Source organism: Monomorium pharaonis, chromosome 5 (assembly GCF_013373865.1).
Source record: "Monomorium pharaonis isolate MP-MQ-018 chromosome 5, ASM1337386v2, whole genome shotgun sequence".
NCBI classification, from domain to species: Eukaryota; Metazoa; Arthropoda; class Insecta; order Hymenoptera; family Formicidae; genus Monomorium; species Monomorium pharaonis.
The window spans coordinates 4,618,175-4,632,979 of NC_050471.1; the positions used below are offsets into that span (position 1 = coordinate 4,618,175).

At 43.3% G+C, this 14,805-nt stretch overlaps 1 protein-coding gene across 1 annotated transcript in view; it reads right to left on the reverse strand.

Moving 5' to 3' along the window:
• Nucleotides 1-204: 204 nt before the first annotated feature.
• Nucleotides 205-14,805, reverse strand: part of LOC105832128 (acid sphingomyelinase-like phosphodiesterase 3b) — a 45,327-nt gene continuing 30,726 nt past the window's right edge. Inside the window, exons 7-11 of the mRNA XM_012672793.3 lie at nucleotides 6,565-6,745; nucleotides 5,749-5,858; nucleotides 5,404-5,579; nucleotides 4,562-4,693; nucleotides 205-2,326 (exon numbers count right to left, since the gene is read on the reverse strand). Of these exons, the coding sequence (XP_012528247.1) occupies nucleotides 2,203-2,326; nucleotides 4,562-4,693; nucleotides 5,404-5,579; nucleotides 5,749-5,858; nucleotides 6,565-6,745 (723 nt within the window). The 3' untranslated portion in view covers nucleotides 205-2,202. The remainder of the gene's footprint in view (nucleotides 2,327-4,561; nucleotides 4,694-5,403; nucleotides 5,580-5,748; nucleotides 5,859-6,564; nucleotides 6,746-14,805) is intronic.

Here is a 14,805-nt window from a genome sequence, read left to right on the forward strand (position 1 = left end):
TTCGCATCAGAAAAACTCTCCAATAGGATTGTAGTTGCCTCGTTATTTAATAATAAATAAAGATACACTGTTTTTACGTATCGCGACGTAAAAATCACGACAAACTTATAACATAATGGAAAACTAGGTCGAGATAATGGGAGTAGGGAGGGGGCAGGGTGGAAAAATCGGACGATGTGGTGGATATAAATGAGAGAACGCCCGTTACAAATCCATGAGTCCTTTATTAAGAAATACTGCATCGTTCCGACAATCGCGAAATGGTAGTACGAATATAATCTTCAAGCTATGAAGAGCTTCGACGCAGCCTCCTTCTCGAGTCGTCGACTTTGCTCGGAGCGTTTTCCAGGGCGGTGTTCCGGAGTTTTGACATTGGATTACGAAGCGGCGTAAAAGTACCCCTCCGTGTAAAACTTTAATTACATTTGAATATAAGCGCACGACGAGGACGCCGGGTACTTATCCGAGAATGCGGCTAAGGGGACCGGCCTTCGACCCTTTCGATCTATTCTAACTCAATCCCCCCTCGCACCGTGCTCACGCGGTGGTACGTCAGCCGTTGCAACCCTTCCCCGTATCGTTCGCGACCGCGAAACCGTTCGGATCGCCGCGCTGGGGCGGGACGCTACGTCGATCGGTGGTTTACGCTCGAGAGCTCGCTGAAACTTACGGACGAAGACGAAAGGAATGGTTTCGACGTGATCCCTATTTTCTTTGCTTTCCTTTTCTTTTTCTTCTTTTTTTTTTTTTTTTTTGACAACGGCAGCCGCAGCCGCGCCGAAGAAACGCGACAAGTTACTTCCACGCGAGCAACTTGCAACTTAAACTGTAAATATTTTGGATAATTGTTCAGGTATTTTAAGGAAGACTGCATCTCGAATTGGTTACATTGACACGTTGCTCATAATTCTCGGTGTTTCCTTGCAAAAGCGTGTAGGTAGATAAATACACGCAGATTGTAAAAAATGTGATGTGAGACCTATAATAAATTTAAAAGCTATTCAATTTTATGTTGGATGAAACTTTTTCTGCATTCTGTGCGCAAAATTTTATTACGTGTGTACGATTATGTGTGCTGTTTTGATATAAAATTATCTGAGAATGTAACCATAGAGGAAAACGTACTCAAATATACTAATAATTTGTAAATCTGTATCATAACATATAAAACCAGTAAGGAAAATCTTTACTGTTAAGCTAACTTGAACCCAACAATCAATTTATCAGATAATTGGAAACTAATCTTCTCCGAGATTATTTCTATACTTGTATCCAATTGATGATTGATCTCTAAGGAAGAATTATTAGCAAGTTTGCCGACTATATAAGCCAAGTAAATCCAATCTTCCCTTTATTATTCGGATATTTCGGATAAACACGAGATTTCTGATTTAAAGTATCTGAATATTTGAAAAGCTTTATGAAAATTTATATCAATTACATACAATTACATAAGAATTTATCAAATTTTCAATCGTTCCAAAAACTCTTAATTAATTTTAGTAATAATTTCTTGGACTCTATATTTGCCTTAAAAAGACAGAGAGAGGGGGAGAGAGAGAGAGAGAGAGAGAGAGAGAGAGAGAGAGAGAGAGAGAGAGAGAGAGAGAGAGAGGGAAGGGAGGGGAAACCATGAATTATTATTTACCATATTCAACATTATTTCAATTCTGTCAGATAAACACGAATTATTCAAATTACTCAAATTATCCGACTTATCCGAATGGTCGAAATTACCGGAATTATTCGAATAATCGTATTATACCCGAATCATTCGGACATCTCAATTTCAAAGCTGAATTGCGACGGCGTCCGAGCATTCTGGATATCTGTTGAATATCCCATCCCCCGGAAATCGGATTTTACAGCCTCACCTGAAAACGCGTACGGGCGAACACACGCAACACCAAACACGACGGAACGAGAGCGCGCCTGAACAAATTTCGGTGGCGCGACAAGGAGAAGACGGAGACACGACAGAGACATAGACAAAGTAGATGACACACCGGGCGGCGTAACGCCGTATCGCTAGACGCGTTCGCCTTAACTCGTGGACCGCTCCTAGATCCGATCCGATCCGTGGTGGCCGATCGATGGTGCGTCTCGATCGGATTCTGCCAGAGAAGAGACGCGGACCGTCGTTGTGGAGGGCCGACGCGGGGCGTGGCCCGCGCTATCGGGAGTCCACTCGTCTCGCTCATCCTACCGGTCGTTCAGAACCTCGGCGCAGGAAATCAACAGGACTAGCAGATGTAGCGCAAAGTAGAGACGTACGGTGGAGTGTCCTGCGGACGCCAGGGCGTAGGCGTAGGACGAGTAGCACTCTCTGTGAGTAATAACACATACGTGCATGTACAAGACCGTTTTTGTGACGAACAATGTAAAAAGTTTTGATACTTTGTCGAGGTTACTTTGTATGGGGGGGGAGAAAAAAATACGTTTTTAAACCGTTGAGATTTTTTTTACGAAAATTAGTATAAAAATGAAAAATATAATACCCCACATTCTTTCCTCACATTTATAATTATCACTCGAGCTTGTCCATTGTTTCGGTATTCTAAAATTCTCTTCTAAATTAACTTAAAATAAAGGTTGCGATAAAAGGGGATACGATAAACAACATTAATATTAACCAAAGTTATTTTTCCTATCTCTGTCGCGATTCTTTCGATAAAGTTGTTTTTGCTTTTTTGATAAGTGCATACATTAACACAGTCGATAGAGTCCAAGTTTCAAGCTTCTCCAACGAATCTTGCGAAGTTCCAGTAGTTTGCGCGACCTCCGAAAATTCCGGGACAAACTGGCTTGCGACGCCCAACATACATCAATCACTCGACGTTTACATTCCTGTTATCTTCTCGCGCGATACGTCAAATCGAGGTCGTATCGAAAGAGAAAAAAAAAAGGGCATCTCTTATTCCATCAATAATATATTTCTCCGTCGCCGTTTTGCCCGATGCATAATGCATGGGCCTCGCTTCGAGTGTACGTTAGAGAAGATTCGCGCGAAGTTCCTTTAAAAATCCGTCTGGCGCGTGTGTTCCCATTATTTTTGCAGGCGCAGTCAGTCGTAAGGTGTTATGACATTACTGGCTAATACTAAATTGCTCCCAACTTCGAAACATTACCGCGCTCAAAGCCACCTCGCCTAGAATTTCTCCGAGAGGTTCGGATTCTTTGAGACTCTTCCAAGACTTTGTAAGATTACATGACGCTTTCAAAGCTACGGGGAGCTTTCACGGTGCTTAATTTACGAAAACGTCTCGCGCCGCTTTGCGAATATTGAAAAGTACAGTAATCCCTCTCTATCCGTCTTTCCATTTATCCATCTTCGCGCCGACATTTATCTAGTCCGTTACGTGTATTACTGACTTCTGTTTCACTTTGAGACAACTCTTTTGGGGTCGAACCTTTATCTCCTCCGTTATGTTTTAATTTAGACGCTTTTAACATACTTTGGGGAACGGAAAAGCATATCGACTGTGACTTTCGTGTAAGAAAAGTTTATATAATTTGGCTCGATACGTCTACGTAATTTCGTATCAACAGGATTATTTAAATATTCTAATAAATAATGAATTGTCAGTATATAAATCATCGTCAGTTTTCTTTGTTTAAGTTTATAATTATTGAAAAAGTAAATTTAAATAACGTAAATATTGTATAATTAATTCGAAGTGAAGAGCTTTCTCGTTGCCAAAATCTTTTCTAAACTTTCTTCTTATAATAATCTTATTACATTTTAGATAACGTGTATAATACGCGCGATGTGTTTGCTATATAGAGTACTCTGTTCTAATTGGTATTCGCTTCACGTATACGTAACCAATTAACGACGAACATCGAGAGCCTACTATACTCTCAATGGATTCCAAGTTTCACGAGCGTAGGCGTCATCTGGATGATTGCCTTTGCTACGTTTTCAGAATAACAGAGAAAGCAATCAAATTATATTTTCTTACGCAAAGATTTACCATACTTGATCATCAAAATATTGAATTTAATTAGCTGTTATAAAACCAAAACGTTAAATAAGAAACGGAGTGGAAATTTTTATTTTTGGTTCTCTTGGAAGTGAAATGTTCTCGTCGAAAGTGGAATCGCTAAAACTTTCGATTTTGTTTAGCGAGAGAAATTTAATCTTTCCTCGTGAAATAAGCTTGTCGATAGTACGAATATATTTTCGTGATAATGCAATTTCCTCCTGCATATACTGCGCGAGATCGATCCAGGTTTGAGTTTTATTTACATCTAAACGGTAGATTGTAAATACGCTCGCAGCCCCATGCTCACAAAGTGCGCGCAATGCGTTGTAATTACTCGCGAAATTGATCAGATGTGCGTTTCAAACATTTTACAAAAAAAATTTTCGTAAAATATTATCAAGTTCGTTTATCTCATGCTGATATGTCATTGCTAGAAGAAAAGTACAAATTTGCCAGCGAAATAATATATTTCTAAAAAAAAAAACGACAAGCTTTTATGCGACTCGACGTGAAATTTTCCGAAACACCCGATCATTTTCGCGAGTCGTTTTTACTTGAAAAGCTCGATAGCATACTTATAGGACACGGGATTCAGCCTCGTCACAGTGCAGTAATGATGCAGCGCACACACCCCGTTGAGAGGACCGCCGCAGCCCCAGATTTGCTCCACGTCGCGCGACAGCATGACCGTGTTGGCCGCGTAATACCTGCGGGACATAGAACATACACGTGCACGCCGCGGGAAGCGCGCGCGCGCACACGGGGTACGTGAGGTAGGATAATATACACAGACCGAGACCGAGCTTGTGCATTAGGAGAAATGCGGGAAAGTGGTCGGGCATCAGGACCGTTATTAGCATCGTAATGGCGCGCGCGTCTCGTTCGAAAAGGGGTGGAAGACAGTTATCACGATGTCAGGCGGGCCAGGATCAGGAGGAATATACGTGAGATATAATTGCCGGCTCATGCAGAAATACGGGAATTATTAATCCTCGGCATCGATATCTCACGCGACCGTCGACGCTTAGCCGGCGTCCCCAGGCGACGGCATTAAACACCCATTGGGAAATACCCATTTCGACCGGCATTTATGTGAAACGTGCTATGTAACTATAATAAACGATCGCGCAAGGCAAATATGATCCCGGTGGTCGATTCTCTTTGTATAAGGATCGCGATACGAACGGTATTTTCAGACGGTCGCTATTTGCTCCACGTTCCAGGTCGTATTCACGTTGATTACTTAAGGGAGGGCGAAAAAAAATGTGCGTCGGCACGAGACACGCGACTTAAGACGTAATCGAGGCCAGTAATTAGCGGGTAAGGGGATGGAGGGGATTATACGCTATTATGATTTTAGGGATAAATTACGCGGGCAAGTGAATCGATCGGTCCGCTTCATCGCACATATACATACCTGACGAAGGCATTATCGTTCGACTGCGTAAACCGGTCCGCCAGATCGTGAAGAGTGATCGCCGATATCTCCTGCAGCCCATAATACTCGAGCAGCGAGTACTCGAACTCCCAGTTCGCTTTGCCATTTGAATTCGCGTTGGGCAGATTAAGATAGTACTGCGTGTAATCCAGAATCTGCGCAGCGTGCAACACACATACATGTACACACGGGTCCTGCATTCCTGAGTCCCTTTTGAAATCGGTACGCAAATGGAGCGTTCCCGTTAACCGGGAACGCCACGATGTTATACGGGGATGTATAAACGCGCCGCGGCCCCGGTCCCATACCCCAACACGTACGTACCTGTCCGGTGTTAGTTTCGAACTTGTAAAGTCTCAAGCCCGGGTTGTTGGGCCCTCCGACGGTGCTCGGCGTTACGCTAGGAGCCATCATTATCCACGATACGGGCATACCTGTTCAATACGAGTATCGTTTCACCGAATAATTAATCGCGCGCTGCGAGTATTAATAAAATTAAGGTCGAAGCGGCAGCTGATAAACGCGATAACGGCCACGCTCCGTGTCTCCGTAGACCAGTGGAGTAGTAAAGGGACGACGACAGGAGTACGGATAAATAATTTCTCTGGCTGAGGAATTGATCCAGCTCACCCTCTTTTTGTGACTATCGAAAGAAAAAAGGGGCAGTTCCGACAAACACTTTTGAAAGGGTAAATCGATATCGGGAGTCGAAGTTGCTTTATTCTAGACTGATATGTACAAAAAAATATGGAAGTGAGGTAAATAGTCACGATTTGTATTGGAAAATTGTCATATTCGAGAAAAATACGAAAACACATAAAAAGAGCGAAGTTTGCTCAAGTGTCTCAAAATTTGGCTGGATACAGATTTGAAAACGTAATTTTAAACGTAATGAACGTAAAGTTTAACAGTAATATTTCGGCAACCAGCTTGAAGCGTCCTAAATAATTATTTTAATGGTCCAATAAGATTATTTTCAGATCTGCATCCACACAGCTGCATTTTTAACTAACCGTAACAAAATTGTCTCTTTTCGCGCATTATTTAACTCTACTGGCAACGGAGACGTATGCGGGATATCACGCGATTCACTACTACCGTTTGTAAATAAGCCTCGACAATTTACTGTACGTAACGTACCTGTGTCGCTGTATATCACGCGAAATGTATCCGAATGCCAGTGGCCAAAGAACTGTCCCCGGATGATGTCTGCGTAGAGCCGCACCACCTGCAGATACTTCGTGTTGTGCATCTCGTTGAGCGTCGCGGCGCTGTTTTCGTGGTCGTCCACTCCCGGCGGCGTGTGGCCGACTATGTACACCTGTACCGTTACAGAACGGAATAGGAATGATCATCGGATATCGATATTTCGGGGGAATCTCCATAGCTAGGCCGGCCCGACGTTTCGTTATCTGTGTTCAACCTTAATATCTATTCATGAAATCATGAAAACTCGATGTTCCTTCCGATACTGTCCGATGTTTCCGCGTAGATTAACCTTTGACGAGCCGCGTTATTACAACACTGGGATACTACCATTTAGCGTAATACACACTTTTACATCACGATAAAAAGTTTTTTTTTAAACTTTTTATTGACTTTATATTATACGTACATGCATATTGTGATGTACACATATCAAGATCCGGCGGTTCGAAATAAATACTAGCCAATTGATTCGTAAGGAGTGTTTTAATTCCACTATTCGATATAAATATAATCAATAATATTTAATTCTTTGTATATTATACATAGGAAAAAAAGTAATGTAGCCAATAACATATGTAATTGCGGACTGCCAACTACATAAAATACTCAATATAATATTTGCTGTTAATGCAAGTACAATGTTGATACTGCAATAGCATATATTGTTGTATTGAGTATATCTGAGTTGGCAGCCCGCAACTACATATCTTATTGGATATATTACTTTTTTTCAGTGTATAAATATCAATTATATATATTTACTTGCTTTTCTCAAAAATTTGTATTGAATACAAATTTCTAAATTTACTTTTAGATGTTGCTTCGCGTTCTAAATAGCGTTACATTGAAATGCATTGAACGAAAGTAGAAACATATTCTAACTTAATAAATTACTGCTAATTAAAGACAAAGATATTTATACCTTTAAGGTTGAAAAGTACAAATATGGATATGCGGTATTCCGATTATAAAATCTGCCGAATTAAAATTAATCTAAACAATGTACGCCAATCGAATTACCAATTCATGATTGGAATTTGCATTCGGCAAGGTGTGCCTTGCTGCACAAATGGGATTGAAATATATAAAAAAAACAAATATTTGCAGCTCTCAGAGGTTTGTACCTAAATGAGGATATTTGTTTTCTGTTGTATTGTGTTGCGAACTCTACCAAGTTTATTTTTATCATGGTAAAACATATGTACACGTAGTATGTGCTTACACATAAATATGCTTTTACATAAAATTGGAAATGCAGCAGTAACTTTGTTAAAGTAAACTCGTGCCACAATGTCGGCAGGAAAAACCTAGTAATAACGATATCATAAATCCATGATAAAATAGCTTATTGACGGCGGAAAAAAGCTACGCCGAGAACCGCCACGGTCAATACTCGAATGCTGAATATCGACGAGTCGCGTCCGATATCTTTGGTACCGAAGAGCGGAGGCATTCTCATTCAACAGAGATATCCTTAGTTACGTCGCGTGACTGCATCCCGCTTAAACAGACGCTCTACGGTGAATCACGTACGTGGTGGCTACGCAATGTGTCTCCCGGGACGCAGGAAGTCTCGTTAGCATTGGCAAACCGGCCAGTCACTCGCGGACGGCAACGCTACTGTACACACCACACATACACATACAACACACACACACACACACACACACACACACACACACACACACACACACACACGTGGTCATAGTGTCTGTCGCGACGACGGAGGATTGGGAGATACGAAGGACTTGATATCTAATCGGACACGTACGTGAAATTAGTCCCACCGGTTCGAGACGCAAATTGGCGCAGAAGTTGGTGCCGAACGTCGGGGCCTCTGATTGAAAAAGTAGTCAGAGCTGTCCTTGTGGTTGTCGAGGAGATATTCTTCGAAGAACAATCGGAAATCGTATTAAAGTCAATGACGACTAATTTTCTTAACCAACCAAAATTACCTCGAAACTGTGTCATTTCATTGATATTTTATTGATAGGTTTCATTTATATGAATTTTTATTTTAAACGTGACCAATTTTTTATATCGATTCTTTTTGCTGATAATGCATTTATTGATGACGCACATTAAAGTCGTCGTAACACAAATTGACATAAGGTGTATGCTTAATATAAATGTATAAACGAATTAACGGTTCGTATCTCTACTTGAATGTTATTTTTGTAATAAGTTCTTTACACTCTTTTAAAATGCAGTATCATTATTAAATTTAACAATCAAATTAAATTGAGATATTATTTCCAGCTTTAACCTACGTTTGCGTCCAATAAATATCAGTTTATAGAACTGAAAAATATATTTGATAATTGATAATATTGAAAATATTAAGAATCAAAATCTCTCTCTTTCTGTCTCTAATATACTTTGACCGAAAAAATAATACTTTTTGCTTCTTATGTGATAAGCGAATTAATCTACGAAATTCTCAATAAACTTCACTGAGCTGTTTAGCAAATATAGATTTGTCAAATATATATTTTATCATTCAGATCTTTATATTACAGATTTATCAGATATTTACGTTTTTTTACTCTAAGTATAGTCGAATTTAATTCGCTATAAGTATGAATATATATATTTTTTAGTTGTTTAGAAACATGTCGTGTGTGCAACCGACAATCTTTTAAACGATCAACGAGACTACACTCAACAATAATAAAAATATTGATCAATAATAATTAACAATGGAAATCTGACATGACAACTGACACGTATCTCTAATGAAGCAGATTGGAAAGTGTTCAGATCGAGTCACAATCATGGTGTGATATCACCCGTAGAATCATTCTAAAAATATTCGAACATACTCGATGGACAAAGCAAAACTCGTTAAGTCGATAACGGCGGAGGAGAGATACATTTTCCATTCGCAGGATAGATCCTTTCTCGTCGAATCGCAGCATGGGAGGGGGGGGGGAGGCTGCCTGCCTCCTTTGAAAGGTAAATGGTAGCGGACGCGGTTGAATGAGAGTGACGCTTTCGGAATTATGTGGCGAATCGTCGCGCCGCCGTCGCGCGTTGCGGTCCGCGGAATAAACGTAAAAACGCTCTCGCGCGCGCGCGCGCGCGAGGCGGACGAGGCGAGGAGTTCGCAAAAAAGCGCGCTCTCCGCAAACAACCGAATCGTCGGTGCCGCGGAGATTGAAAAATATCGCGTGAAAAGCGCACAGACGTCGATTTTAAATTGCTGCCGAGGGCCTTTTGCCGAAGGTGCAGGAATCACGGCTGCCATTCAAGGGAGGCACGAACGAATTGGACCGGAGCTACAATGGATCGCTGATTGGTCAGTTTTGCCGCTGACGCTCTTAAACGACTCGTAATTTGTAATCGCATTATCCGTCCGACATCGGGAACGATCGATCGATCCATTTCCTCCTCTTCCCCGCGTCTCGCTCCTTCCCGTCCCGTCTCTCGCCGCCCTTTACCCTCCCTCTCCTCCTCCTCCTCCTCCTCGGATGCCCGTCCGTTTACCGTTTGCCGCGACATCGTCCCGTCTCTGTGGGAATGCCCGGGATCGAGAAGCCCACTCGGACCGTTTGCGAAACGGCACCGGCACCGGGATTATATCTGTCCACGGAAAATCGGATTTCTATCTCGGAACCTGGGCAATCCTCCCCCTCCTCCGCGTCGCCCTTCCCGTGCCCCTTCGTATCTCCACGCGCTCTTTTTATCCGGGCACACATAAGGACGTACAAGATTTTCCGAGAATTCTTCTCCGGAAATCCCCGGGGAGCGCGTCCGCGGTGCGATCGAGCGAGCATCGAGAACAGGGGATGGTGGAAAGCGGGGGACAAAGGGGCGACGGGAGGATCGAAGAAAATTATTGCTGGTTATCAGAGTCGCGACCAACGAGCCGTGCTTGCTACATTTTCCGATTGTTATTACCCTACTGGTCATTTCATCGCTTTGAAGAGGACGGCTATTTTGCTTCTACGCTCGTTGATCCGCATTAAGAGCTTTCCGAGAAGAAAGGATAGAGAAGTGAAAGAGAGAGAAAGAGAGAGAGAGAGAGAGTTTTAAGAGTCTCCTGAGAGCTCGTGGAATATCGTGCATGGCTATCGGACAAAGAATATCGGCTGGTTTATTGAAGCCCGTCACACGATACGTTATTACCCGATTGCGAACGGTCTTCTAATGTTTCGACTTTATTCTCACCTAACAACTTCTGGAAACGTTCAGAAACTTTCAGAAAGATTACTCGAAACTCCGCCAATCGGTCGGAGATTGCTTGGACAAATTGCTACTCTGGCAAACTGACGCAACTTTGGAAACGCGTGAATAACGCGGGAGTAACGACAAATTAAAAGTAGCATTCTTTTACATCAATACGGTATGAGAGACCACCAGATATACCGGACCCGTCACATTCAGCCGGTCGAAATGCACAATGGGGATTCCGCTCGCCCATAGCGAAACCCGACGAATAATTTCTGACTTTTGGCCATAGGGAATAAAAAATTTACGCGGGGTTTTATTGCGCACGTAGTTCGAAGGTACACTGAAAAATAATGTCACTCTTCATACGCGAGCCAGCCGGCGGTGGGTGGTTATGCATCGCGGGATAACAGGGTTGCCTTTTCGAACGTGCCACGTAGGTGAATGCGCCGATAGTGTCGTGGATGAACGCGACGGCGCGGCGCGGTCCAGCGCTCTCTCTCTCTCTCTCTCTCTCTCTCTCTGTTGGTTGCATTCGCCGGTTAATACTATCGGGATCAATGGCGGTGGCGTGCAACGGTTTACGTATACGGACGGGGGTCTCCTCTCGCGGGCCCATGTATGGAATACCAAGTCCCTCCATAATTTATCGTCGGTCGTGCCATCTCGGTCGCGTGAAGGATCTCCCTCGCGTATGTCGAACTCGTTCTACTACACGCCCCGCGGCGTAATCGATAACCGATAACCCCGGGAACCGCGATATTCGATAGGTCCCGGCTCGGAAGATTTCCGTTCGCTCGCTCGCTCGCTCGCTCGCTCGCTCGCGCCGATACCGGAGCCACCATCGCGCGACCATGGCTTTCGCGGAGCGGGCGCGCCGAATTAATTGCCTCGCTGATCGAAGAGGATAAATTTGCGATCGGCCTCCTCTTGCTCCTCCCCTACCCCCCCTCCCCCTCCTCCTCACACCCCTCGGCTCGTTGGATCTCGCAACGATCTCCGATACCCCGGGCGTAATGGGCATTACCTACGATTTGTCATCGCGCTTTATGGTGCGGATCGAATGAGGGAGAGAGAGTAGGGAGAGATACGGTGCAATACGTCGAAAACGGAAATCCCGGAGAAATTGTATTCGTCGGGAATAGAAGGGCGGAGGAGAGAGGGAGGATCGCACTCACTCTCGCGCGATTTGCATTCGAATCTTCGATGGAAATTATACAATTTGCCCCGTCTTCCGCGGGGATATCCGGTTAGCTACCATTATAAATTTCCGCTTTAGAGTCTCCTAAAGCTGAATTCGCCGATGTGCGCCGTCGCGCGAGCGCCGGCTGATAAGCCGGCGCGAATAATGAAGCGAAACGTGATCAAGAGAATCGAAAATCGCGATGTGTCAGCTGTCAGTCCGGCGAACGTGTCTAGTCGCGCGCGGTATAATTTATAAGCGTGCGAACGACGAGGTACGAGAATGATGACGACAAAACAGGCCCGCCCGATAAATCATACATCCCATTGAAGCCCGATCAGCGGGATTTTATTCGCCTCGTGCGCTCTATGGGAATTTATTTCATTAAAATTTATCTTCCCGACGATCACATCCCCCGGCTCGCGTCCGTCGCTTTAATACGACACAGCCGAGCAGCGCAAAATGCGTTTTATGCGCGATCTTTTCATTGCTCGCGCAATTGTCGACGTATATCGTATATCTTATTCTTGCGAGATAAAAAAAAAAGAAGAGCGAGAAAAGCGGGGAGAGGGGCGAGGCACACATATCTCTCGCGTCGCGCGCGGCGGTGAGTGGAGACGAGGGCAAAATGCCGTCGCTTTAAATTCTTCCCGCCAGCTTCTCCCCGAGTTTTCCGCGCTTTTTTGCCAAACAATAAACTGCGCGAGACTGAGTAATACCCTTTACATGGGTACACCCTTCAATTACTCAACTTGTCGCGTGACGCGCGAGATACGCGGAGGATGTTTTATGTGTGCATATTTACCCGGTGATACACTTGCCATAATTCTACGATGTCTGGCGAGCTCGACGGCTGCAGGGCGGTAGTCGCGAAAATTCTCTCCCCGTGTATACCCGATGTAGCGCGATATTACAGCTGTAGGTGTAAACTGCTGATGTTGTACACGACGCGACACCGCTAAGTCAGTCTGTCAATTTATCAATCAGAGGGGCATCCGAGGGCTTAAACTGTGCGCGTGCACGGGGAGGGGAGGTGGGAAGAGCTCGGTTTTCATTTTTAACGGTGTAACGTTATTGGACAGTGGGATATTTCGCGAAAAGTAAGATATCTAATGGCGCGAGGGAGACTCGTGACTTTCGATATTAATCCGGGGGAAAGTTTGCGAAACGTATTTTCCAATAAGCGCGATCGCGTGCGAGAGCGATCTGACGAGACGCCGTTTTTTCCAGATCGGATGGAAGTTCGTATCGAATATTCGTATGCCGAACGAAGTTCCGTGTAAAACAAGCCGATGCCGCGGCGCTGATTAAAAATCTATTTGGTAATTTATTGAACGCACAAAGAACAACTACCGCTCTCTCTCTCTCTCTCTTCTCCACATCCCCTTTTCCGTATTATTTGCACCGCTTGTTCGATGCGAGTTTCTTCGTGCGAATAATATTATACATTCCCGAGAAAAAAATATCTCAACTCTATTAGCATTATATATTTAATTTTAACGATGTTTTCTCTACGGTGATTTTTTGTTAACTCACTTAATTATGGTGGTCTTTGTATAGGACGAATTTGATCGATATTAACTTGTCAATCGCTCCATGAAGAAAAGTTTATAATTATACGAAGAAATAATAATACTGTACATCATTTTACAACATTTGGAAAAAGATACAAACTGTGCTTTATATTTATTCGCACGTCACAATCGTTGAAAAATGTAAAATGTAATTTTTATTAATCAATTCAATATTGTAAAGTGCTTATTTTTTGATCTATTTTATCTTTCAAATACGTGTCAAATACTTTTCAAACAAAAGCCAAATTGCCAAACATAATTCTAGTCAACAACTCGTGACGTATGGATATTTATAAGTGCACGAATACCACATGCGCTTCAAAATGCGTAATTTTATATGTTAGAGCGTACACTATACCCGACATCGAACGTACGGCGCATTTTCCACGATTAAACGCTCGTTTATTCAATCAATTTTCATGTTAAAACTCGTGTCCACAGGTTTATCGGTGACCGACTTCATTAGAAAGAGCTTAATTTACTTGCGCGCGTCATAATGGCGGGCGACTCGATGCCCGAGACGTCGTTCTGAGACCCGCGTGATCGTTCATTTTCATCGATCCAAGAAAATTGATGGGACGTAAAAATTTTTTTACCCCCCTATATCATGTTTTTATATGCAATCTGCATGGGACACGGGCTCGCACGTACACATACGCGCGGTTCAACGGGCATGAAAAATTTTAACGCGTCCTTTATGCCGCCCGGCCGCCGGCAAGCCCGATATTCTCGTTTTGAAATCAAATTACATACAAAGACAGTTTCACAGAATATTTTTGTTCCGCTTAATTTAGTTCTGCATTGAAGAGTTCAACGGCGCCGAAAATCGATACATCGGTTGATAAAATAACGCGACACTTACGTTAAAAAATGAAAATTCCATTATCCCAGGGACAGACTGTCCGAGTAGGAATCGATCCGGGTTGAATTAGTCCTCGATTTTCGCTCGCTGTCGCCCTCATCATCGACGTCAGATCTCGCTGTCTATGCTGGCGCGTCAGACCTACCTGCCTGCCTCTATCATTTCCGCGGCACTTCCTTACTCGACAAAAATCCATAAAATCGTTTACCGATACGGCGCGACGCCGGGAATTATTTATTATCCGTCGTCGTATATTATCGGCGACGAAAGAGAGCGCGGCGCAACAAGAAAGAAAGTAATGCGCGAGTCCGACGCGCGCAGTGTAATAGCAAAGCTCGCCAATAATATCGTATATATATATATATATATATATATATATCGTA